Below are 24,742 nucleotides of genomic sequence, written 5' to 3' on the forward strand. Positions count from 1 at the left end.
AGTAGTGCCACAAGCTGGCCACTCTCCACCCACCCAACCAAGTGATAAAAAGGCCATCATTAATCTTACTTGTCTGTATTCCCCATCTTGTCTTCCTCGTGTGCCATCTCAGCCTTTGTGTCTTAACTACCTTTCACACTGTAATTGATACTATATTCTATTCCCCACCGATGTGTGTGTACATGTGTGTGTGCATGCATGTGTGCCTGCGTGTCTATGACTAGAGGAATTTATCATCATTTCTCTTTGTGATAGATAGAACAAATTTTTTTTCAGTCTTGTCAGTGACTCCTTGAGTAAAGGACCTTAAACTTGGATCATGAAGCCAACTGCTGAAATCAGCATTGACTGATACAATCACCAATCAGAAGTTCACTGTAGTAGTAGTAGTAGTAGTACTAGTAGTAGCAGCAGCACAATATTACCGACTTGATTCCTCAAACCTGTAATCAGTTATCTTCTCCAACCAGTTATTTCTGAATGTTTTCTTTATAAAACAACATTTTTACTAACATAGATGTACTAATGTCAGTTGGAGAACTTGTGGTTTAGCATTTCAGCAGTTGTATTTCAGTTAATTGATAGCGTATAAGCATATATGTATAAGCATATATACAGCATATATTTTAAGCATATATATATAATATATACATAATATAATATATACATATTATAAGCATTATAAGCATATATACATAAATATAGAATAAAATAGAAATAAAATTACAACATAAACATTACACAGTTATTGTTATTGGCTGGGTTAGGATGAGTTATACAGTCTGATGGCGGACGGCAGGAATGACTTCCTGTACTGTTCCTTAGAGCAGCGAGGCTGCAGGAGTCTGCTGCTGAAGCTGCTTCTCAGTTTGTCCACTGTGTTATGGAGGGGGTGGGAGGGATTGTCCATGATTGTCTGCAGTTTCAACACCATCCTGTCCCTGACCACCTCGTCCAAGTTTGCCAGTCTTCAGCCAACAACAGACCCTGCCTTTTTAATGAGTTTGTTAAGTCTGTTGGCATTCTTTGCTTTAATGCCTGTACCCCAGTACACTGCAGCAAAGAAGATGGTGCTAGCCATGACAGACTGGTAGAACATGTGGAGCATCCTGCTGCAAACACTGAAGGACCTGAGTCTCCTGAGGAAGTAGAGTCTGCTCATGGCCTTCTTGTAGACAGCATCGGTGTTTGTGGACCACTCCAGTTTATTGTCCAGCTGAACACCCAGGAACCTGTAAGATGAGACTATTTCCACATCCTTCTCACTAATGCAGACTGGGGAGGGAGGGGACTTGCTTTTTCTGAAATCCACCACCATCTCCTTCGTCTTGGTCACGTTGAACTGCAGAAGGTTATCCCTGCTCCACCTGACAAAACTCTCCACAAGGTCCCTGTATTCATCCTCCTGTCCATTCTCCACACAACCGACTATGACTGTGTCATCCGAGTACTTCTGGAGATGACATGTCTCAGAGTGGTACTGGAAGTCAGCTGTGTAGGTGGTGAACAGAAAGGGGGAGAGCACAGTTCCTTGAGGAGCTCCTGTGTTGCTCATCAGAAGGTCGGACACACAGCTCCGCAGTCTCACAAACTGTGGCCGACCTGTCAGGTAGTCCTCGATCCAAGAAACAAGGGGAGCATCCATCTGCATGTTCTCCAACTTAGCCCTCAGCAGTCTTGGCTGGAAGGCAGAAGAGAAGTCGAAGAACATGACCCGCACTGTGGTGTTTAGTCTGTCCAAGGAGGAGTAAGCCCTCTGTAGCAGGTATATCACTGCGTCATCAACCCCCACCTTGGGCTGATAGGCAAACTGCAGAGGGGCCTGAAAGGGGCTCACCAGAGGTCTGAGGTGAGACAGCACCAGCCGCTCCATGACCTTCATAATGTGGGAGGTCAGTGCTATTGGCCTGTAGTCACTCGGTGCCACAGGATGGGTCTTCTTCGGTACCGGGACCAGGCAGGATGTCTTCCAAAGCACTGGGATCCTCTGAAGATGAAGCCTCTGGTTGAACAGGTGCTGCAGTATTCCACACAGCTGCCTGGAGCAGCTCTTCAGCACTCGTGGGCTGATGCCGTCCGGTCCGGCAGCCTTTCTCTGGTTGAGCCTCTCCAGCTCTCTCCTCACCTGGCCAGACATGAAGGATAGTCCTGTCGGGGGGATGGGTGTAATGTTGGAATCCATGTAGGGTGTCAGCAGGGGGAAGGGGGAAGAAGTTGGCAGAGGTGTTAGGGGCTCTGGGAGGTGTGAAGGGGACCCATTGTTATCCAGAGGAATATTGGGACAGCTGGGGGAGGGGGAGCTAGAATCAAACCTGTTGAAAAACTGGTTCAACTCATTAGCTTGGTCTACGTTCCCATCAGCTGAGCGTATTCCTTTCTTCTGGAAGCCAGTGACTGTTTTCATCCCACTCCAAACATCCCTGGTCTGGTTCCTCTCCAGTCTCTCCTCCAGCTTCTTCCTATAGGCGTCCTTGCTCTCCTTCAGACTGCGTTTCAGTTCCTTCTGTACACTCCTGAGCTCAGCCGGGTCCCCAGCAGTGAAGGCCCTCTTCTTCTTGTTCAAAAGGGCCTTCAGGTCACTTGTCACCCATGGTTTGTTGTTTGGGTAACAGCGTACCTTCTTGGTGGGGACGGAGTTCTCAGTGCAGAACTTGATGTAGTCGGAAACACAGTCTGTCAGTCCATCCAGGTCCTCACCATGTGGTTCACAGAGAGCAGACCAGTTGGTGGTCTCCAGGGCATCCCGCAGACAGTCCATGGCACCATCAGACCATTTTATAACAGTCCTCACAGTGACTGATTGCTGCTGAACCACAGGTGTGTATGATGGCGAGAGCAGCACGAGATTGTGATCAGACTTGCCTGGCAGAGGGAGTGCAGTGGAGGTGTATGGTTGGTGACATTAGCATACATTAAATCCAAAGTCTTCCTGTCTCTCGTGCTGCACTGGACATATTGATGGAATGTAGGGAGAGTGGACTTAAGGGAGGCATGATTGAAGTCACCTGTGATGAGGATAAAGGCTCCGGGATGTTTAGTTTGCAGGTCAGCCGTGACAGAGTGAATAACGTCTGTCACGGCTGACCTGCAGACTAAACATCCCGGAGCCTTTATCCTCAGTAGGTGGTGTCTCTCTTGTCCTGGGACTGGCTGACTTGGGTTTTTGGGAAGGAGCCCACACCTGCTCTTCCTATTGCAACGTCCTCCACTAGTGCTTTTTGCGTTAGACAGAACTCTACCTCCATTGCCTTTCTGCCTTCCACTTCATTCCTGTTCTCACTTCAATCCCGGCTGATGAAATATTGCATTGCACATTGCAATGCAGCTGTTGAGGCCCAACCACTTCCGATAAAAGCTGCTGATCTTTCTTTCGAAAGTTGTTATTGGGACTGCATACAAGAGGCCACAAGACTCTTGGCAGAATGGCGTGTTGGTAGATCCAGGCTTCAAATCTACCAGGCAGGCCTGACCTGTCCTCCTTGGTGAGCCACCCTCCAAGTTTTTCCAAGACTTCTGGACAGCAGCTGAGTCTCTCACGCTGGAGTCAAAGAGCTTTCGCGGGCTCTTGACTGGTTGCCCCAAAGGCCCTGACTGAAGGTAATTTGTCAATTACCTTCCCCTTTTTCCGTACCATGGACCTTGGCTTGGAGGTCTTGAAACTCATCCTGGCCCATGTGATGAGTATCTCTGTCAAACACCTGATCGGGATAGAGGCCCTTCTGCATTGAAGTACAGTGGGACCTCTACTTGCGAACGTCTCTACATGCGAAATTTTCAGGTTACGAAGTGTCTCAACGGGAAAATATTTCCTCTTGTTACGAAGGAAATTTCAGGATATGAAGGTCAGAAATACGCTACCGCTGCTACTCGCAGCTCGCGGAGTTTAGCGAACACAAACTTGCTTGTAGCTGCTCTGCCATTGGCTATCGCCTAACATCTTCCTGTAATCCCATTGGCTAGGAGGGACGTCAATATGTACATGTTTGTGTGTTAAAGTGTTAAAGTTCGTTGCTAGTAATGACGGCTAATGTAAGATTAGCCTGTAATAAAGTTCATTTTGTTCCTGGAGAAGCCTTGCACTGAATTCCTACATTTATTGTGCGGTAATCTAATTGTAACATGTATTTGTTACATGTTTTGATGCATTTTATGATTTATAAAAAAAACTATGTCCGAATTTTTGGGGGCTCGAAACGGATTAGGGCATTTACATGGAAAATGCGTCTCTACTTAAGTAATTTTCAGGTTACGAAACAACTTCTGGAACAAATTAAATTCGTAAGTAGAGGTCCCACTCTATCAATTATTATTCTTGAGGAGAAACTCAGTCAGCCTTCGGGAGATGATGCTGAAGAACACCTTCATTTCCATACTCAGCAGTGAGATTGTCCGAAACTGGTTGATGATTTTCGAGTTCTCCTCCTTCGTTACCCTGTCTGCACACCTCCACTGGTCGGCCACTCTCCCCCATCGCTAGATCACTTTCAAGGTGCACAGCTTACCGCAGATGCATGTCATATTCGTAATCAGTTTATTTGTGGGGGGTCATTAACCTTAAGGTCTGTCCGGTTACAGATCTCATGCTCCCCCCTCTCGGGCTCTCTTGCGGGTATTTCTCTGTAGGGCTTTGCATAGCTTCATACCAAATATTTTTTTAATATTCAGAGATTTTTTGTCTACCACAAGTGCGTGTTTTATCAGCCTCACTTCAATAAGCTTCCCTATTTCCAACGCATGAAATCACAGTGGTTGTAACTTATTTATCAATTTGTTTGTACCCCAAAAAAATTAGTTTCTATAAATGTGTTACTTTACTGCCAGTAATTTCGTTGATATATTTGCACAGTCCATTGTTTCATCTTTTGAAATTTGATTACAGAATTTGTCTTGTAATTTTATCTGAGACATCATAGCCTCAGTATATAGTTTTCTTTAAATTATGGATGCGTCCAATTTTTGTTTTAAACCCACCTTTTTCTTGGAAAATAACTTGCTGTCATTTTTGTCGTTTCTGTATCTTCACATCTCTCGTCACCTTTGCAATGCCTTTAGTGCCGAGGCAGTGACGTTGAACGATTGTCTCCAGCTGTCCTACCTGCCATCAAAGCGAAATCACATGCTGCTGCTTTATCCAAGAGAGATCCTTATCCTGGACTTGGAGCTCAGTCAGACTGTGGGCGTGGTGGCCATTGAGCGCTCCGGTGTGCCCTTCATTCAGGTAAGATAGTATTTAGCTTAAAAAGAAAGAAAGGACAGGTCTGTCTTTCTAATAGTTTTGAATGTGACAAACAGACATTTTCTGTATTTTGTAGCTACAAGCACAGAGCCATATTCATTGTAAGCGCTGACATTTCAGTTGGTCTGGGCAAGACAACAGAATGGAAATATTCAATCATCCTTAACAGTACGACACAACATCTGCTGTTCCCCTGAAATAACCCTGGTGCAGTTTCTCCTTCCCTTCCTTGAAGAACTTCACCAGAATGTCTATTTTTTTAGATGACTCTCCAAGGATCCAATTCCCCCTGCCGCAAATGATAAAGCTATCCACTTTTCTCACTTTTTCCTCTCACACTCTTCTGCGGCACCAACATAAAATATAATCTCACTTGCTCCTTTTGTATATCTCTGATTCAGCCTAATTATTGACCTTTGGGGGCCTGTTCCCTTTATTGTGTGTGTGTGTGTGTGTGTATATTGAAAACCGATGAAGGCTGTAAAGACATTATACTGTAGAACATATTTACTATTGCTGCAGCACCAGCAGTGGAATAAGAAGTGTCTTCTTAATATCATGTTGCTTTCTCTGCTATGCCTGTGGAAAAATGTTTCCTGTTTGTTTGCTACTTTTCCTACTTTTCACGCAAATTTCACTGTGATGGTTCTGAATCATATCACGACTTACTTTGTCAGTTAATGACTTAAATAATTTTGTTAGTGTATTCTACATCATCCATCCATCCATCCTCTACCGCTTAGAGGGTCGCGGGGGCAGCAGCCAAAGAAGAGAAGCCCAGACTTTCCCTCTCCCCAGCCACTTCTTCCAGCTCATCCTGGGGAATCCCCAGGTGTTCCCAGACCAGTCGAGAGACATAGTCTCTCCAACGTGTCCTGGGTCTTCCCGGGGGTCTCCTACCAGAGGTACATGCCCTGAACACCTCACCAGGGAGGCGCCCAGGGGGCATCCTAACTAGATGCCCAAGCCACCCCATCTGGCTCCTCTCAACGTGGAGGAGCAGCGGCTCTACTCCGAGCTCCTCCCGGATGGCAGAGCTTCTCACCCTATCTCAAAGGAAGAGCCCAGCCACCCTACGGAGGAAGCTCATTTCGGCCGCTTGTACCCATGATCTTGTTCTTTCGGTCATTACGGTCATAACACAATCCAGCCATCATTGCTGAGAGGGAAGATGGAGGGAGCCGGAGTCGACGGTCACCTGGCTGCCTGGACCACCGACTACCTCACCAACAGACTACAGTACGTGAGGCTCCGTGACTGTGAGTCCGACGTGGTAGTCTGCAGCACGGGGCCCCCGCAGGGTACAGTTCTCTCTCCCTTCCTCTTCACTCTCTACACATCGGACTTCAGCCACAACTCGGACAGCTGCCACCTCCAGAAGTTCTCCGACGATACAGCCATCGTTGGACGTGTGTCGGAGGGGAACGAACTGGAATACAGGGAGGTCATCACCAACTTTGTCGCCTGGTGTGAACTGAACCATCTGCGCATCAACGCCAGCAAGACAAAGGAGGTGGTGATCGACTTCAGTAGGAAGGCTTCTCACATTGCACCTGTGAACATCCAGGGTTTGGACATTGAGATCGTGGAGGAGTACAAATACCTGGGTGTTCATCTCAGCAATAAACTGGATTGGACTCATAACACAGACGCCCTGTACAAGAAGGGCCAAAGTCGTCTTCATCTGTTGAGGAGACTGAGGTCCTTTGGAGTGTGCAGGTCACTGCTTAGGACTTTTTATGACTCTGTGGTGGCATCGGTGATATTCTACGCTGGAGCTGTGGAAGCTCAGAGAGGGACAGGAAGAGACTCAACAAGCTGGTCAGACGGGCTGGCTCAGTCCTGGACTGCTCTCTGGACTCCATTGAGGAGGTGGGCGAGAGGAGGATGTTGGCCAAGCTGACATCCATTATGGACACCCCCTCTCACCCCCTACACGAGGCTGTGGGGGCCTTAAGCAGCTCCTTCAGCAGTAGACTTACACCCACGGTGTAAAAGGGAACGGTACCGCAGTTCATTCATCCCAACTGCAGTCAGAATGTACAATATTCACAACTCTTGTAGCACCAATAACCCAGGGTTGGCATATTTGCACTAATGAATCATCCTACCTCTGGTATGTCTTATTTGCACATCTCATTTGCACCTTATTTTTTTGTCTTCACACTGTCCGACACTCCTCCTGTACATAATTTTTTATAATTTCTGTATATACTGTACAATGTACATAGCAATGTACATAACATAAGAGTCTTTTATTTTTATTTTTTATTTTAGTACTTTTCTGTATTGTACACCACGGGCTACCGCTGTAACATGCAATTTCCCCAATGTGGGATCAATAAAGTCTTTTATCCTTATCCTATCCTTATCATAACTATGACCTGGATGATTGAGAATCTACATAGACACTGCCATGTAAACTGCCCACTCATTTGCACTGCGGTGCATGAGGGGGGTTTCAAATGAGCTTACAAGCAGCATGGTTTGTTATAACTTACGTCTGTCAATGATTCAATCACAATGATGTCAATTACACACCAAAGCAAGAAGCTCACACTTTGTTTTTACAGTCACATATTTACTCCAGGGCTGAAATAGGTCCTTAATCATCTGCAGCACCCACAGATGTCATCAAAAAAATAAATAAAATTGCCCTTCAAAGACAGTTGAGACATATTAATTTTAAATGGCTACCAGAGCAGATCTGCAGCCATTCTACTCTCCGTTTTGTCAATCATCGCGAGTCATATTTTGGGGGGTAGGGGCTGAATCTATGATAAGGATGCAGCTTTCTGACTACTGTTCAGTTTCTGTGCTGAATATACAGTGTCTTTTTTTCTTTTTAGTTGACTTGTTAACAAAGATCACATATTTTCTGCTTCTGATCCTAGGTTAGCCCATGTGCTCAGCGAGACGCCCTCTACTGTCTCCATGAGAACGGGTGTATAACCCTAAGAGTGTGCCGCTCCACCACCAACCCAGAGGAAGGATCAGGTATGCAATGATAAAGGTTCAGATCCATACACGGGGAAGGGGGGTGCACCACAGACAGAGGTTTTGCCTTCCTCTAAGCTTCAGTGAGTAGTTAGATGCTCACCTCTCACTAGTATATTGTGCCACTAAATCTCTCCTACTTATTCTTCCTGCTATCCTTTCCATTATATTTTTCATGAAATATCTTTTTACAAGTCTTGTGTCTACTCATTTATTCTCTTCCTCCATATTGCATCTTACACTGTATCTTTTTCTATCACTATAACCCAAACTTGTTTTTCTCAAATCTTCCATTTGCACTTCTGTAGATTTTTATCTTTTTCTTAGCCTCTTTTCTTGCTTGCTTTCATTTATTATTAACATTATCATCTTATAATCTTCCGCCCCATTGTTGTCATTGTTTGTACAGTATTCTCTTCCATTTATATGTTTGCCAGATTGCTCTGATTTAATCTAATTCAGTATTTTATTCATTGTTTTCATTTAACTTACTCCCACTCCTCAATTTACCATTATTTTGTCTCTGACACCCCACTCTTCTCACTCATTTGTTTCTTTGACCCTCCTTTATCATTTTCAGACCCTGAACAGAGCGCCCATGAGCTGGTGTATGACTTGCGTTCTCAGTCCGATGCCATACGAGTCACTAAGACAGTCCGTCCTTACCGCATGGTTATCTGCCCTGTCAATGAGAATAGTGCAGCATTAATGGTCGGCGATGGACGTGTTATGCTGTGGGAACTCAAAGCTCACAGCAGCAGGGCTGCTACTATTCCTGGGTAAAAACACAGACACAAACATCACAAGCTGCCCACACTAAGACAAGATGCGAATACATTCAAGAATCTGTCTTACGTGGATTTCAAGATCTGCTCACAAAAGCCACATTCAAGTGTAGTTTAACCATAACCAGTTGTGACTACATTAGTTTCGTGGAGATAATTTTGGCCTGTATAATGCTAATGTGAAAATGTGATTTGTCTGATTGTACTGAAGTTCCTGCTTTTAAAAGCACACAAGCCAAGTATGAAGGAATATAATCCTTTTAATTTTAGACATAATTCTTGTGTGTCTGCTTTAGAACATTTCCCTACATTGTTGCTGCAACAAGCAGCTCTGCTATTTTTCTTGCCCATATCCATTAAAATTGAGCAGAGTTGACTAGTTATGAGGTGATTGTGAAAAGGTGCAAGGAAAAGAAGCATAAATAATCTATATTCATAGAAGGAATACTATAAACTTAACACATAGAATTGCACTTGAGGGAAATACATTTCCCTGAATCTACTGCAGAGATATAGAAAAGTAGAGGGGCTATTTGAAATAGTAAAAGATATATTTAGTTAATTATTGAGTTATTTCATGTAACGTAGTAAGAAGAGTCTTGCATTGACTTGTGAATTTAATATGTCAGCAGGCATGCAAGTGTACTGGTGGATCTGTGTTCTTCTTTTATATTAGGTGAAATAAATTTATATAAAAATTTTATAATTACAGTTTAATTGTTGTTGTTATATAATGATCGGTGTTTAGTGTTTTTAAAAATCAGGATATACTTGATAAAAATGTATTGACCCAGCTCTTGTATTAGCATCATATCATTTATTTCATAAGGCTGTATTGTCACAGCTCTGCAATGTTATTATGTAGATAGTTCACTTTTTTGCACTCATTCAATTGTATGTTTAACATTGTTCGTATAAAGTTTACCGCAGTTTGTGGCAAATGTAAAATGTCATTTTTGCAATATATCATGTCAGTTTTTTTTATGGAGTAGCACCGGCTGATACTGCAATAGAATAAAAATATCCTATAACAGGTATATCAAATAACCAAATAACAGTTTACATTTGTCTTTGCCTCAGGAATATTCATTGACCACTTCTAGTTCTCTCAACTTTATTAACTGATGCATGTGCTGTGCTTTTTCTCTGTATTCAATTGTCCTCTTTTCTCCTCTTTATCAGTTCAGGTCTTTCACCGCTCTACTCCCCTGTGTCCTTCTGTGGAGCTCCACTGGGTCCAAACCAGAAAAAGATTCAGGATCTCTCTCTCAACAGCATGATTGGTACACCTACGCACAGTCCATCTGCAGGCACCATCCAGCGTCACCAGCTTTACACATATTTTTAGACCTTTTTAGAGCGATTGTCCTTGGCTGACAGGTTGCTTAGTTCTAACAAAAGAGGAATTTCTAAAATCTAAATACCTGACATCTGATTAGAAAATGTTTTCTTGCTTTTGATCAATGTGTTCAAGTTCACCCCAGCACATATTTTACTTCTCAAATAGTCATAAAATGTGATGTTGTTTTAAGTATTTGCAATGCTTTGTTCGGGCATATGCTTTAAACATATTACATTGAACATACCATATACATGGTTGTTATGGAAACTAAAAATGAATGTTTCCAGACCTCATTGATTTTAATTCCAAGTTCAAATACATCCATTCACTGTCTTGTGTCATGCTGCTTCATTGGAAACAGCTCTTTGAATCTTCAGATTAGTTTTACTAGAAATTTAATACTGAAAGGTCTAAAAAATATAATTGGCACAGTAAATTTAACTGGATACAAACAGATCTCATGCCTCTGTATGAAAACCTGACTTGCAGTGTAATTGACTTTATCTCATCTCTAAACCCTTCAGATCATTAAACCCGTACAATGTGATTACCAGGGCTGCAGTATATTAAAGTCATCATCACCGGGCACTCCACAGGCAGCTTCAAAACAGCTTTCAATTTGATCTGCAAAGCTCGGTTCTAAACTTTGCAAATGGATTCTTGTAGAATATCTTCATGCCACAAATGTTTAAAGTTAGTCTTACAATGATTTGTTATTCTTTCGCAGTGTAGTTCATCTGTTATTTGGGGTATTTTTAATTATTATTAACTATGCACAAAAGAAATTGGTCTTTTTATTGGGTGTTGATTTATTGTTGTTTTATTACTTATTTATTTCCAGGTCCAACTTTGATAGCCGGTGAAATTCCTCCCTTATCATCGAACCAGCAGGAGATCCAGCTAAAGTTCCTGTTGTCTGGTCTGCTGTCTGGTCTGCCACTGCCACCGTTTGCCATCCGCATGTGTCCCCCCCTTACCACCAAAAACATTAACCACTACCAACCCCTGCTGTCTGTAGGTGGGTGTTTCTCTCTTGCTCTCTCTCTCACTCTCTCTCTCTCTCAGACACACAGACACACACACACATACACCTTTTCCACTCTCACCTTTTCTACTCACTTTGTAGCACAACTCTGAGTGTGTCCAAGATTGCATTTAGACCTCCAGTACCACACCCATTTACAAATGAATTGTTTTCAAGGCTGGGTCTTAAGTTCTCTTGTACACAGTCAAATCTTGTCATTGTAGGGTGAAACTAGAAAGTTGTTTTTAACTGAGAATTTCTTTTAACTGAATTCATCACTCCTACACATTGACTAGACTGCTCTCCACAGAAATAAAGCTTTTACTACACAAAACTACACTGAATACAGTCTTTGCATCACATAGTTGTAAAAGCCCTTTCCCGTTTGGATTCTCTGTAAAGGAAAAAAGCCACATATCAACATATATTACATTTTCTAAGAAAATAAAGCAAAAAAATATTTCTGTACAACAAATACCTTTGAATGGATGAGAAAACATTCACTGACAAGGTGACAGAATAAATGCTCTGCAGCAATGCTCATAAACCAGTTGAATTATTGTGCCTTTCATTGTGTGTAATTTGGATCTACAAACATCATATTGTATAATTTTAATAAGCAGCAGAGCATGATTCCAAACATTTTATAACGAAACAGGCATCAGTTTCGGGTCAATACCAGCCTTATTTCAAAGTATTGTACTCTATAATGGTTGTCAAAAAGTAACGCTTTGTTAAAGTAAACATGCATCTCCTATCACAAAAATGTCCCCGGTTTCAAAATTTGTGTAGTGTAACAGATGACCATTGCAGAATGCAAACTCTCCAAAATTAAATTTGCAAGAGGTGGTAGTTCCTTTTAGGCTGAATTTTGACTTCTGTTCTTCTGGTTATTGATGTTTAACTTCTTCATCTTAGTGAGTTTAGGGTAAAAATTGTCCAAAAAAAGACTTCAAAATTCTTGACTGTTATATGCCTTTCGGTGGGAACACCACACTGTTATGTCTGCACTAGAGCTTGAACCGAGAACCCTCTGCTTCACAGCCCAGCAGATGAATGACTGCATTTTCGGCCTGCTGGGTCTTGTCTCTGACTCATGGATCGAATTCACAACAGGGGACGTGGAGATCTTCTTGCTTAGCCATCTATTATTACTTGAAATTGGGATCCCCATCCGAGGGCCAAGATGCTGACAGCTACAATTGATTGTAATTGAGAGGTTTCTTAATAAAAAAAAAGATGTCTATCAATTACAATATTCAATACAATATACAATATTGGCTCATTACCTTAACACCCCCTTATTTACACATCACATCACATCTAAGTCAGACCCAATAAAGAAGAACTGGACCCATACACTTAACTTTATCTACTCTCAAGAGATCTCTACAAATCTGCCCTTTTTCACTACATCTTTATTATTGAGTTTTCATTTGCTCTTCTGTATTTCTGCTTCATTGCTGCAAATTTGCAGTTTGTTCATGCTTTTATAAAACTGCATTCCTTTTCTGATGGTAGAAAATAAACTCATGGAATTGAAGGCATTTGCTAAAAATACTCACTAAACAGCTACTTTCACCCTGGGATTTGACACTGTCACAAGGATCTGATCTGTGCTGGAGGGTGGATACTGGATGCTGTTAAACAACCACATTTATTTTTTAGGCAGTCTCATACTACTCCTTATTGCTGCTCTCTGTCTCTTTTACTCAGGCACCAGCAACGGCTCGGTACTGGTGTATAATTTGACCAGTGGCCTTCTCTACAAGGAACTCAGTGTGCACTCTTGTGAAGTCAGGTAAGGTTTCTGTTTCCTTCATACGAACACCATGGCACACCAGCATGTTTTCTGTCAGCATTTTAAGTCCTACTGGTGAACGAATGTTGCTCCTCTAACACAGCAGGATAGATGATTCTCAGTGACCAGTTTGTCAGCATGAAGAAAATTTACTTTCTTTTGATTGTTTTCAGGCTCATTTAAAGGCCAGAAGGGAATTAACAGCCAGATAATCAGAATGTCATTTCAGTTCTTACTTGTTAGGAGTAAATTGTTGCTGGGGGGGAGGTTGATCTGAATATTCTGAGTGCTTTAGCTGAGGATGTATCACTCAAATACATAAATACTCCAAAATAAAAAGGGGAAGAATCCAAAAGTAACACAAAAGAAATGAGCATAATTTGTATCTTCGTTTTTTCTAAATATGAATGCGAGTTCACTTTTGGAGTACCCCACCAAGCAACAGTCCAACATCAACATAGAGCACATGCAACAGTCCAACATCAACATAGAGCACATTGTGCTTCATTAGTCAGTTGTCCGAAGAAAACACCCAAACAATTTCAGTCAGATTAATTAAGCAGGAGATTGAATCAGTTACTGCTGTTAAGAGATTGATTTGGAGCAAACATCACCCATTGAAGCAGAGCCAGGACCCTCGGAAATGAAGAGTTGGTGCCCACAAATAAAAAAAATAAATAAAAAAAAACTCAAACGAAATGTTCTAGGTGTTCTAATTATATAAAATTACTTGGAAACTTAAATTCAACCTGTTCATTGTAATAATCCATGTCACTGACCTCTAACGCAACTATTGTTTAAAAAGAGCATTTTGAAAGGTCTCTCTAGATATTCACATCAATTTAGTCACATTAAGGTTTTTAAAGCCTCTCCACTGGAGATATTCTTTCAAATTTGGAACAGCGCTCGGACATATTCCATTCAGTCGAAAGCACGGTGGTTTCTGTGGAGGGAGCAGAAGTGCTCTGTGTAAATTAGCCAAGCATCGACAAGGAAAGTGAGGCCTGGTTATTTAGCATTTCATTTACATTTAGTAGGGAAAATGACTACCATAATTAATGACTAACGTAATTAATTAATGGCTATTTACCATCACGTTGTGATGGACTTTATGCTCCGAGAGCAGGACCCACATCTCAGCATATGTTGCTCTACAGTATGTGTGTGCTCTTTCACAGGGGAATTGAGTGGGTGAGTCTTACCAGTTTCCTATCTTTTGCCACTTCTGCTCCCAATAACATGGGCCTGGTACGAAATGAACTACAGCACGTCAACCTGCCCACTGGTAAACAACCAGACACACAAGAAACACATTAACCTCAAATCTTTTCCGCACCTCAGGCTGCTAATTCGCACTTATTGGATATTCTTCTTCAGGTTATTTTTTGCTCAAGGTAATATGCTCACATAAATAAAATAAAGTACTTCAGTGGTGTATAGAGAGGTGGGTTTGCTGACAAAGTATCCCTAAGATTGTGTAATGGCAGGATTGTGTCACAGACTAGTTGTTGGACTTAATCATTTGTGTTTTTGTGCTCATGTAATTTTGTACAGACCACACATTTTAACCTAAAGATAAAATATTTTGCCAGAAAATGCTTTCTAAATACATTCATGTATGTCCATATATTATATTCTATGAAATATTCACAGGATGTTTTAATCTTAAAGGGCTCTTTGCATCAGCTCTATAAACATAATTTGTAATTTAAAAAGAAAAAAAATTCCAGCTTGTGCACTGTAATGCACGTGATGATTTAACAAGCTATTACTGTTAGTGCCTGTTATTCAAAATAATTCAAGTTAAAAGTCCACATTATAAATCGCTTGGAGGCCATCACACTTTCAAATATACTTAATTGTATTTTAATGTGACTGGGTGATTTGACCCCTTAATGACCTTCTTAATGTCTTCTTGTTGAGTTACAAATGACCTGTGTGGTCTTGACTGAAATTTAGCCCTGTTTAAACTAGTTACTAAATACACGGTGTGCGACTCTACCTTTGGGCTGTGGTGGAGAGAATCAGCATTAAAGCAGATCACCACATTAATCAATTGATTTTCAGCTGTGCTTCATATGTATTTGCTAGGCTAGCTCAGAACATTCTGATATCGCGTAATAGATGGGTCTCATCTTTTTAGGAGGTAGAAGGTATAAAACTATACTGCCAATGTGAACATAGTGCAAGCATAATAAGGTGTATCACTGTCTTCAGGTGTATAAGAAGTGCCAATCTTGCATGTTCTTCCTGACACTTTCTCTTTCCGTTGCATCTTTCAGGTAGATGTTTTGCTTTCAGAGGTGAGCGAGGAAATGATGAACCACCTATTGAGATGATTAAAGTGTCTCATCTCAAGTGAGTTTTCTGCCATCGACAAACCCAAATATCAAAATCAGTACGCAGTCAAACACACTAACTCTGCACCTTATATTTTTGCGCCCACATACATTCCTTCACTGCACCTGGAGTTCTGGAGAACTCCCGCCTTTTTCAATATCACCATATTTCCGCTGAGCTTTTTCTTTTTAGATATTTATCATTGCCGCATCTTTTAATGATGCTGTATTACCGTATTAAACTGCTGTATTAAACATATAAGATCATGAATGTTAATTCATCACAATGTAAACAAGGGTAGCACACAGCAGCTGTCTCATGTGAAGCACAATTTCTCCTTCATTACACTGCAACACTTTCAAGGTGCTTAATGAGTTAACAGAAAAATTACTTTTCTGATTCCACTTTTTATTTTTGCTCAGCTTTCTCTACTGGAATGAATTAAATAGTTTGCTGGAGGCAATAAATTTATACAAAACCAAGGAGTGAAATAATGAAAGGTCAGTGCACAAGTCACAGCCGTAAAAACATTATTGGCAGCCCCGCACAGGAGCTGCTGAATGACTGCAGGTAATTACAGCGCAGGGAAGAATGCCATTTTGGATGCTTGTGTTACTTCAAATTGACATATTAAACTCATCAGAAATCTGCTACTGCTGGCATTTATTTCCACAATGAACCCAATGTGATGTCCTCACTTCTTATATAAAGTTTTTGAAACCTCAACCCTCAAACCCTGATCTTTGTGTCATTAGCTTAAGGAAGCTAGTGAAAGCTTTCCAAATGGACACAAGAATGCTGACCCATGCTCATATCTGCCAGGGAGAAACATTACTGCCACAGCCATTTGAGGTTGTTTATGTCCATTCTCAGGCAGTACCTGGTGGTGGTGTTCAGAGACAAACCTTTGGAGTTGTGGGACATCAGGACTGGGACACTTCTCCGGGAAATGGCCAAGAACTTTCCCACAGTCACTGCACTGGTACTGAAAAATACAAAAAAATGTATTGACGCATTGTATGTATTGAATTGTAATAAGTTAGAATTTTACCCAATCTCATTTATGGAAATGCTTGTGAAATGAAAGGTAAAGATGTACAGATGCATATCCAGTTTGCACATTTAATCTCTTGCACCTTCTCACATTTTTCCTTTTTAGGTTTGCTATTTAAAAGATTGGTTTGAAACTTTTCCAAAATCTCTGCAGCAATGCTGCAGCTTCATTATACCAGATAAATTCCTCCACCATGGGAAAAAACTTGTATAAAACATAATAATCTTCTATGCCCTACATTGCTATTTCATTTCTATATATATTACAGCTTTTAATGAACTCCCTTTCATTAACAGTTTGAAAACAGCACTCGTGTGCACAACTCATGTCCGAACACACACTTTTATCTTTTCTTCCTCTGGTTTTGAACAGCAACCTTCCATTTTTGTGTGAACAGGAATGGTCCCCATCCCACAACCTAAAGAGCCTAAAGAAGAAGCAGATGGCAGCCAGAGAGGCCATGGCTCGGCAGACGGTGTCAGATGCTGAACAGAGTAGTGTTGAATCCTCAGTCATTAGGTTAGTACTACAAGATATCTTTAGAAACATCTGGGCTTAAATTATCTGTTTCCTAAAAGGCTGCGCCTGCCATCAAAACCATATTATGTATTAAAGGCACACTATGAGATCTTCGCAAATTGTTCTCAAATTGTTGACATCTCACTTGATCTGTTAGCTGGCCACCTCCTAATTACACAGTGGAAAAGCCCACTGGAGTCAAAACAGGGGTCATAAACCTACAAGAAAACACGAGGGATGGGCAGTCCTCCAAAACATAACGAAGTGTGCTCCAGCCAGCCACTGACAAGATGATTGGGAAGGGGTGGGGGTGAGTGTGGTGCAGATATAAATATCAATTTACTCACTGGACAGTTGGAGTTGCCCCAGCAATGTTAGTGATGTTAGCGTAGCACAGATCAGCTTTCAATTTCGCTGTGCATTATTGACAGTTATGGAAACATGGGGGGGAGGAGTAAACTTGTTTTCTATTGTATTTACTTTGCGTGTCAACAGAAGAAACATCGTGCAAGATCACATAGTTACTACTAAGTCAGGTTTAGTAAATGTTATTTGTTTTTAAAGCTGAATACGGAAATTATATTATGACGTTGCATCAGTCTACATATTTTTTTGTATTACATTATGCTTACATGCAACATGTTTTTTAAAATTAATTTATAATGTATTTGTGATTTCCAGCTTGTTATTGTTCACAATTATCCCCTGGATATCTCATCCTTGACTGAGCTGACCCATATCTATCTTCTTCATTTCAGCCTTCTGCAGGATGCTGAGAGCAAGTCAGAGACGAGCCAGGCCATATCAGCCAGGGAGCATTTTGTTTTCACTGACACTGACGGGCAGGTCTACCACATCACTGTAGAGGGCAACACAGTCAAAGACGGTGCACGGATCCCCCCTGATGTGAGTCTGCTTGTCTGTTTATCAAAGAAAACCTCATATCCTCCTGAGTTACTTAAAGGGTATCCATGATGGTCCTTGCTCACAGCCACTACTATCTCAGCATCTCTGCCTCTTTATTGAATTCTGTGCTTGTTATTCATTCTCTACACAATGATCAAAATCTGTTTATCTCCTTTATTTGGCAGTCAGAATATCTGCTATCACATTTACTCCACTCTTTTTTTATTCTAACCATCATCTATCAAGTGTGTTTGTCAATATTTGCTGTCAGTTTTGTAACATGCACAATCCTCTTTACTGTAGATATTTTTCTTTTATGTTCATGCATTAATAAGATTTATGCTGTGGTGTGATTCACAACAAAGACCTCAATAATAACCTGCAGCTCTTCTTATGACAACATTTGAGCTGCTTTCAATACTAATTTCTCATACCAACTAGTAATGCAAATGACTGACGTGACAATGCTCCAAACTAAAAATAATTATTTCAGGTCTTTCCTTTAATGATCTGACTGTTGATTATTATCTGATAATTAAGCCAGCTATATTACCTTATACACTTATACTGTTTTCAATATTGAAAACACAAATGTAAGGACTCTGATAAGCTCACATGCAGAGTACGACATACAAATTAAAAATATTGTTAAAACTATTTATTGTGTCTGTTTTAGAAAACTGAAAGTTTCTGTCACCATTTTGATAACTCCCTTAGCTTGTTTTCTTGATCACACAAATGAATTAATTGACAATAATTGGGTTAAGGGTACTGGTACTTTGTACAATCAAATAAAATAGTATTTTGAAAAAATCTCTAAGCTCAAATTGTACTGTACAGCTGTTTAGGTTACTAATGGCGATCGATGTTATTTCATGTTTTCTTGCATATAATGCATTTTTCTCCTTGCAAATCTCTGTCTGCTACCTCGCTACATTTGCAGGTGAACACATCAGCTTGTGCTTTATTTTCTCTTCTTTTACACATTTACTCATGTATAAATGTGAAAAATTGAAATAAACCAGATAAATGATAAGTGACACAGTGGTATTGTACAAACAGCTGGAGGCCCTTATCAGAGGTTTCATAATTCAATTGTTCAGTTGTGGTCCTCATCTGATAAAACAATCTAAATCTGATCTTAACTCAACTTCAGAAATCACTTCATTCATCGTTTGATTGAAACAGTGACCGCACTTTGTACACGCACATAACCATGAGCACAAATACACACTTGACTTACATTTCCTGCTCCCTGTAAACCTCCGTAGGTGGTTCATTTAGCACACCATCATTTCTCCTTCTCTCCTGTTGCAGAAGTGAGGATGCCTATGGGCAGCAGGCCTGTCAGTTGACATAGATTCTATGTCAACTGACAGGCCTATGTCATAGAATGTGATCTATGCAATTTCTTCTAGTAATAAGTTTTATTTTGCTTCATTTTTCTCCAGGCAGGTAAAATCAGTCAGCACCTTCTCGTCTACACTCACCAGCCACTTTATTGAGTACACCTTCCTAGTAAATGGGTGGACCCATTTTGCCTTCAGAACTGCCTTAATTAATTTGTAGCATGTATTCAACAAAGTGGTAGAAACAATACTCAGATATTTTTGTCAATATTGACATGATGGCATCAAGCAGTTGCAGATTTGTTGACATCTTTGAAGCAAATCTCTCATTCCACCACATCCCAAAGATGCTCTATTGGATTGAGATCTGATGACTCTGGAGGTTCATGAAGTATAGTGAACTCATTGTCATGTTCCAAATACAAATTTGAGATGATATTAGCTTTGTCAAATGGTGCATTATCCTACTGTAAATAGCCATCATAAAGGGATGGACATATTCAGCGAGAATACTCATGTAGGCTGCGGAATTCAAATGAAGCTCAGTTGGTAAAAATGGGCTGAGAAAGAAACAAGCATACAGGACGACACCGGTTTGGTCTTCTGCTGCTGTAGCCCATCTTTGCAAAGGCTTGATGTGTTGTGCATTCAGAGATGGTATTCTGCATTTCTTGGTTGTAAAAAGTGGTTGTTTTATTTACTGTTGCTTTTTTATGATCTGAAACCATTCTTCCTATTTTGACCTCCCAACATTAACAAGGCATTTTTGTCCACACAACTGCCGCTGCCTGGATATTTTCTCTTCTTTGGGCCACTCTGTGTAAACCCAAGAGATGACTCTTTTAATGATGCTGTATTACCGTATTAAACTGCTGTAGGTCAGAATCCTAGCTGTTTCCGAAAATACTCAGACCAGCCTGCCTGGCACCAACAACCACGAGACATTGAAAGTCACTTAAATCGCTTTTCTTCCCAATTCTGTTGCTCAGTTTGTACGTCAGCAATGTCTTGACCACATCTTCATGCCTAACTGCACTGAGTTACGGTCATTTGCTCAGCTCATTAGCTATTTGTGTTAACAGGTGGACCTAACAGGTGGACCTAATTATGTGAATACTGAGTTTATTATTCCCAAAAAAGATCCTGAGACACTAACAGAAACTAATAATAAATAAAATCTTATTAATTGGGTAATACAGTTCTTTTGAAAACAAGATTTTTTATTTCAATTTGATAATTTGATTTGGCCTGAAGGATTTAAAATGTCTTGGTGACAAGTAGAGATGATGCACAGACTTGCATTACCTTCAGGATTTAAAGCTTTTTTTAAGGATAATTCAAGATCTTTTGGGAAACAGACAGAGGCTCTTATAAAACGTTCGGTCTTGTCATGTAAGGTGCATGATTGTATCTTGTTCGCCACACATCCAATAATCCCAGAACTATTGTGTGATCGGTTTAGTTATTTGACATGAGCATGGTTAATGCAGAAAAGAGGGAAGATGCAAAGATTGTACAGCAGGCCTGGCCAACTCATGTAAAGGTGCATGATTGTGTTTTGGTAAAAAAAAAAATTAACCTCAGCTTGTCTTCCTTTATGTTGCAGGGCAGTATGGGCAGCATCACCTGCATTGCCTGGAAAGGGGACACCCTGGTTCTTGGGGATATAGACGGTAATCTCAACTTCTGGGACCTCAAAGCACGTTTGTCCAGGTAACATTTTAACATTTATCGCCATAGTCTGATGATGATGATGATGAAACCAATTTATTAAATATTGAAACCAGGACGAATTGTTGAATGAAAGTGAAATGCAATAAAAAGTGAATGTTTTCAGGGGTATCCCAACACATCGCGGTTGGGTAAAGAAGATTCGTTTTGCCCCAGGCAAAGGCAACCAAAAGCTTCTGGTCATGTATGCAGATGGCGCCGAGGTCTGGGACACCAAAGATGTAAGAATTGCAACACATTTATTCATTGACTGTTTTTTTTTAAGGGCATAGAATTTTCCAGCATCGCTTACTTCACTGCTCTGCATGACATATATGAGAGAAAACGGATCTGCTGCTGCCTGCTGTAGCATTGGTTCATATTTTAAGTGTGTCAGGATGAATGTGTTTGCCTCCTGCTGTAATCATTGAAGCACAAAAGTAATGCAGAGGTGTATATTAAACTAATGTCTCATCCAAAGCCCATGCTGTGGTGATAGCACATCTGCTGTAATTGTCTTACTTTATTGAAGAATCATCGTGAAACTGCCCTGTGTAAGTGCACATAAACAAGCTTCTAACGCTTTGCGCTGACATATTTGAGTTCAAACAAAGCAGGATAGATGAACCTCATTTCCCACAGCCAGTGCGCACCCTCACTTTCTCTAATATCATTTGCTGAAGTTGTGAGCTACCAGAAGGTCCTCTATGCACATTTTCATTTCAACTTCATTCTTTCCGGCTTGTTTAAGAACCTCTTCATCCTGATCTAAGGTCTCTGTACGACTGTTGTTTTTGGAAGATGAATCTTTTTGTTTTGTGTGTGTGTGTGTGTGTGTGTGTGTGTGTGTGTGTGTGTGTGGTGTGTGTGTGTGTGTGTGTGTGTGTGTGTGTGTGTGTGTGTGTGTGTGTGTGTGTGTGTGTGTGTGTGTGTGCGTGCGTGCGTGCGTGCGTGCGTGCGTGTGTGTGTTTAAATGTATAAGGTCACATTTGATAAACCTGTGAGAGAAATTAACTTTTTATGCACTTAGTCCTTTCATTTCTGTCATGCACTTTTTGGTGTAGTAGTATGCTAAGGTATATCAGACGCAGTCTAGTTCAGGTGTACTTTAATAGTTTTCTTGACGTGTTATCCAAAGTATAAAATCCCAAACTGGGATTTTTTCACAGGTCCAAATGGTTAGCAGCATGAGGGTTGGTCGCAACATGAACTACCGTGTTCTTGACATTGATTGGTGCACATCAGACAAGGTTGTTCTGGCCTCTGACGATGGATGCGTTCGGGTGCTGGAGATGGCCATGAAGTCTGCCAGTTACCGCATGGATGAACAAGACCTGACAGGTGAGCAGAAGGAATCCTACAAAGTAAATTAGTTGAATTATCTAAACTGTTCACAGTAATCTGAGCAGAAATACTTTCAGACCCAGTTTGGTGTCCTTATCTGCTGGTTCCTCGAGCTGCCCTCACTCTTAAGGCTTTCCTCCTGCTCCAGCCCTGGTCTGGAACATTCACCATGGACATCAGCCAAATGTAAGTTGACTGTTAGTGCTCACTAAAAAATTGCAAACTACCCCTGATATTCAGCCATGATATTATGATATTAATTTGTACAACTGAAACATATAACCCAAATGGCAAACTAAAATGAGAATCATTCGAATCTAAAGTTCACAACAGAACTGAAAATGTTGTGAACAGGTCAGCAGGATGGACAAAAGGAGCTGAACTATGATACTACAGAGTCCTAATTACTCCTGTGGTACATTCAGTGTGTGAAAAGCTGGTCCTTTTTTATTAATCACACAGCTGCCTTTTCATAAGTCTTACTAATACTAACACTGCTCAGTGGTGCTCTCTGGACTCAACTCAACTCAACCATATTTCACTCTCACACCACAGAGGACTTTGTAACTTCTAGATCCTATTTGGTCAAGTTTTATATGAGGGAGCAGTACCATTTGACTGATTTTGATTTGTCTCTTTCAGAGACTACAATGAAAAAGAGGAGATAAAAGGTCTTATCCAGGAGCAGCTGAACTCTCTGTCCAAGTGAGTTCTTTCATTCTTCTGTTCTTTAGGACTACACATTAAATTTTGTAATTTTTTTCCTCCTTGGTCTGCTGTTTTATTTAAAACTGTCTATTGCTGTACAACAGGGGTGGCCAACCAGTCAGAGCCTAAGAGCCGCATGCGCCTTTGGCGAAAGTACCGTATTGAACTCAAGCGAAGCGAACACGCACATTAAAAAAACACAAACCCAAACTTCGATATGAACGTTAGAGCCGCATGAAACCAGGCAAAGAGCCGCATGCGGCTCGGGAGCCGCGGGTTGGCCAGGCCTGCTGTACAATCTTTGCATCTTCCCTCTTTTCTGCATTAACCATGCTCATGTCAAATAACTAAACCGATCACACAATAGTTCTGGGATTACTGGATGTGTGGCGAACAAGATGCAAGAACCCCCCAAATCTCTTTGTTCTCATGGAGTATGTGGGAGCTTTTAGAAAACAACAAACATGCTTTTTCTCCATTTCAGAAATTTAGATTTGCGCACAGTAAACTGGAGAGTCTGTTAGTGGGTGGATCAGAGAAATCTCCCTCCTCTCAGCTACTCTGGGAGCTGTGTGTGAGAATAATAGCTAATTGTCTTTCTCTGATTGGTTTCCCCAGTGACATGAAGAGTGTGCTGCAGGACCCCGAGCTTAGCTTGCTTCAACGCTGCCTCCTGGTGTCACGGTGAGCTTCATCTCTGGGCAGATTTGCTGCTCTTCATTGTTTACACTAACTGCTGTGTTGATGACAGCTCAGGCGCTCTATAGCAAGATCATTTTGTTAACACAGTGCTTTTCACAGAGTTTGTGTGTTGTAGAGCTGTAGAGCATTAAATGATAAGCTAATATATCTTTGGCAAAAGGCTACTCTCACTAAAGACATTAATTGGATAGTTACACTTTTCGCATTGGCATTGTGTCACATCAGTGGTCCCAAAAGTCATGTTTTTCCATTATATACTGGATACTTTATTTTTATTTAAATTAAATTAATCTCTATTTATACATCCTCTGTTGTAATAAAAATTGTTTTGAGGCACTTTATAGAAACCCAATGCCTGACCCCCCCATCCCAATTAGCACCAATGCAAGAAAAGCTCCCTTTTAACAGAGTGAAACCTTGAGCAGGTCCAGGCTCACACAGTAATTACTGAGAGGAGAGGAAAGTGTTTTTGTACCATGACAGCATAGCTTAGATCGCATCCAAAAAAATTAGATGTTCTAAATATGATAATAAGTGTGACTAGAATAATGGCTGTAACTACAGAAGTACTGACTATAGGCCTGTCTGTAGGGGACTGGGCTGAGATCAAAGGGTGCTATGTTCATGCCCTGGCGCAGAAGGAAGGTGAGAAAGGCTTCAGAGCATTGCCGTGGTACTCTTGGGAAATATACCAAACCCCCAAAATGGGATATAACGGTCAAAAAAAGACAAAATAACTTTCTCAAAGAGGAAGGCATTAAGTCTCATCTTAAATCCAGAGGTCAGTGAGTCAGCCATAATCCATTTTTTATGTATCATTGGAGGGTTTAATTTTTTGTCACTGCCCACAACCATCATGTCCACCATGAGAGTTACTGTCAACAGCCCTGATCTCGTTTCCACTCTGCTTCTCATTTCCTCCAAG

At 41.0% G+C, this 24,742-nt stretch overlaps 1 protein-coding gene across 1 annotated transcript in view; it reads left to right on the top strand.

The window, feature by feature from the left end:
- Window positions 1-24,742, top strand: part of wdr11 (WD repeat domain 11) — a 38,505-nt gene that overhangs the window by 6,712 nt on the left and 7,051 nt on the right. Inside the window, exons 6-22 of the mRNA XM_003963700.3 lie at window positions 5,053-5,218; window positions 8,131-8,233; window positions 8,814-9,012; window positions 10,201-10,301; window positions 11,202-11,378; window positions 13,101-13,185; window positions 14,364-14,470; window positions 15,468-15,543; window positions 16,399-16,507; window positions 16,977-17,098; window positions 17,857-18,004; window positions 20,960-21,066; window positions 21,191-21,305; window positions 22,233-22,404; window positions 22,485-22,593; window positions 23,050-23,112; window positions 23,734-23,799. Coding sequence (XP_003963749.1) covers window positions 5,053-5,218; window positions 8,131-8,233; window positions 8,814-9,012; window positions 10,201-10,301; window positions 11,202-11,378; window positions 13,101-13,185; window positions 14,364-14,470; window positions 15,468-15,543; window positions 16,399-16,507; window positions 16,977-17,098; window positions 17,857-18,004; window positions 20,960-21,066; window positions 21,191-21,305; window positions 22,233-22,404; window positions 22,485-22,593; window positions 23,050-23,112; window positions 23,734-23,799 — 2,025 coding nt within the window. The remainder of the gene's footprint in view (window positions 1-5,052; window positions 5,219-8,130; window positions 8,234-8,813; window positions 9,013-10,200; window positions 10,302-11,201; window positions 11,379-13,100; window positions 13,186-14,363; window positions 14,471-15,467; window positions 15,544-16,398; window positions 16,508-16,976; window positions 17,099-17,856; window positions 18,005-20,959; window positions 21,067-21,190; window positions 21,306-22,232; window positions 22,405-22,484; window positions 22,594-23,049; window positions 23,113-23,733; window positions 23,800-24,742) is intronic.

The sequence above is a fragment of the Takifugu rubripes genome, chromosome 4, assembly GCF_901000725.2.
Source record: "Takifugu rubripes chromosome 4, fTakRub1.2, whole genome shotgun sequence".
Taxonomy (NCBI): Eukaryota; Metazoa; Chordata; class Actinopteri; order Tetraodontiformes; family Tetraodontidae; genus Takifugu; species Takifugu rubripes.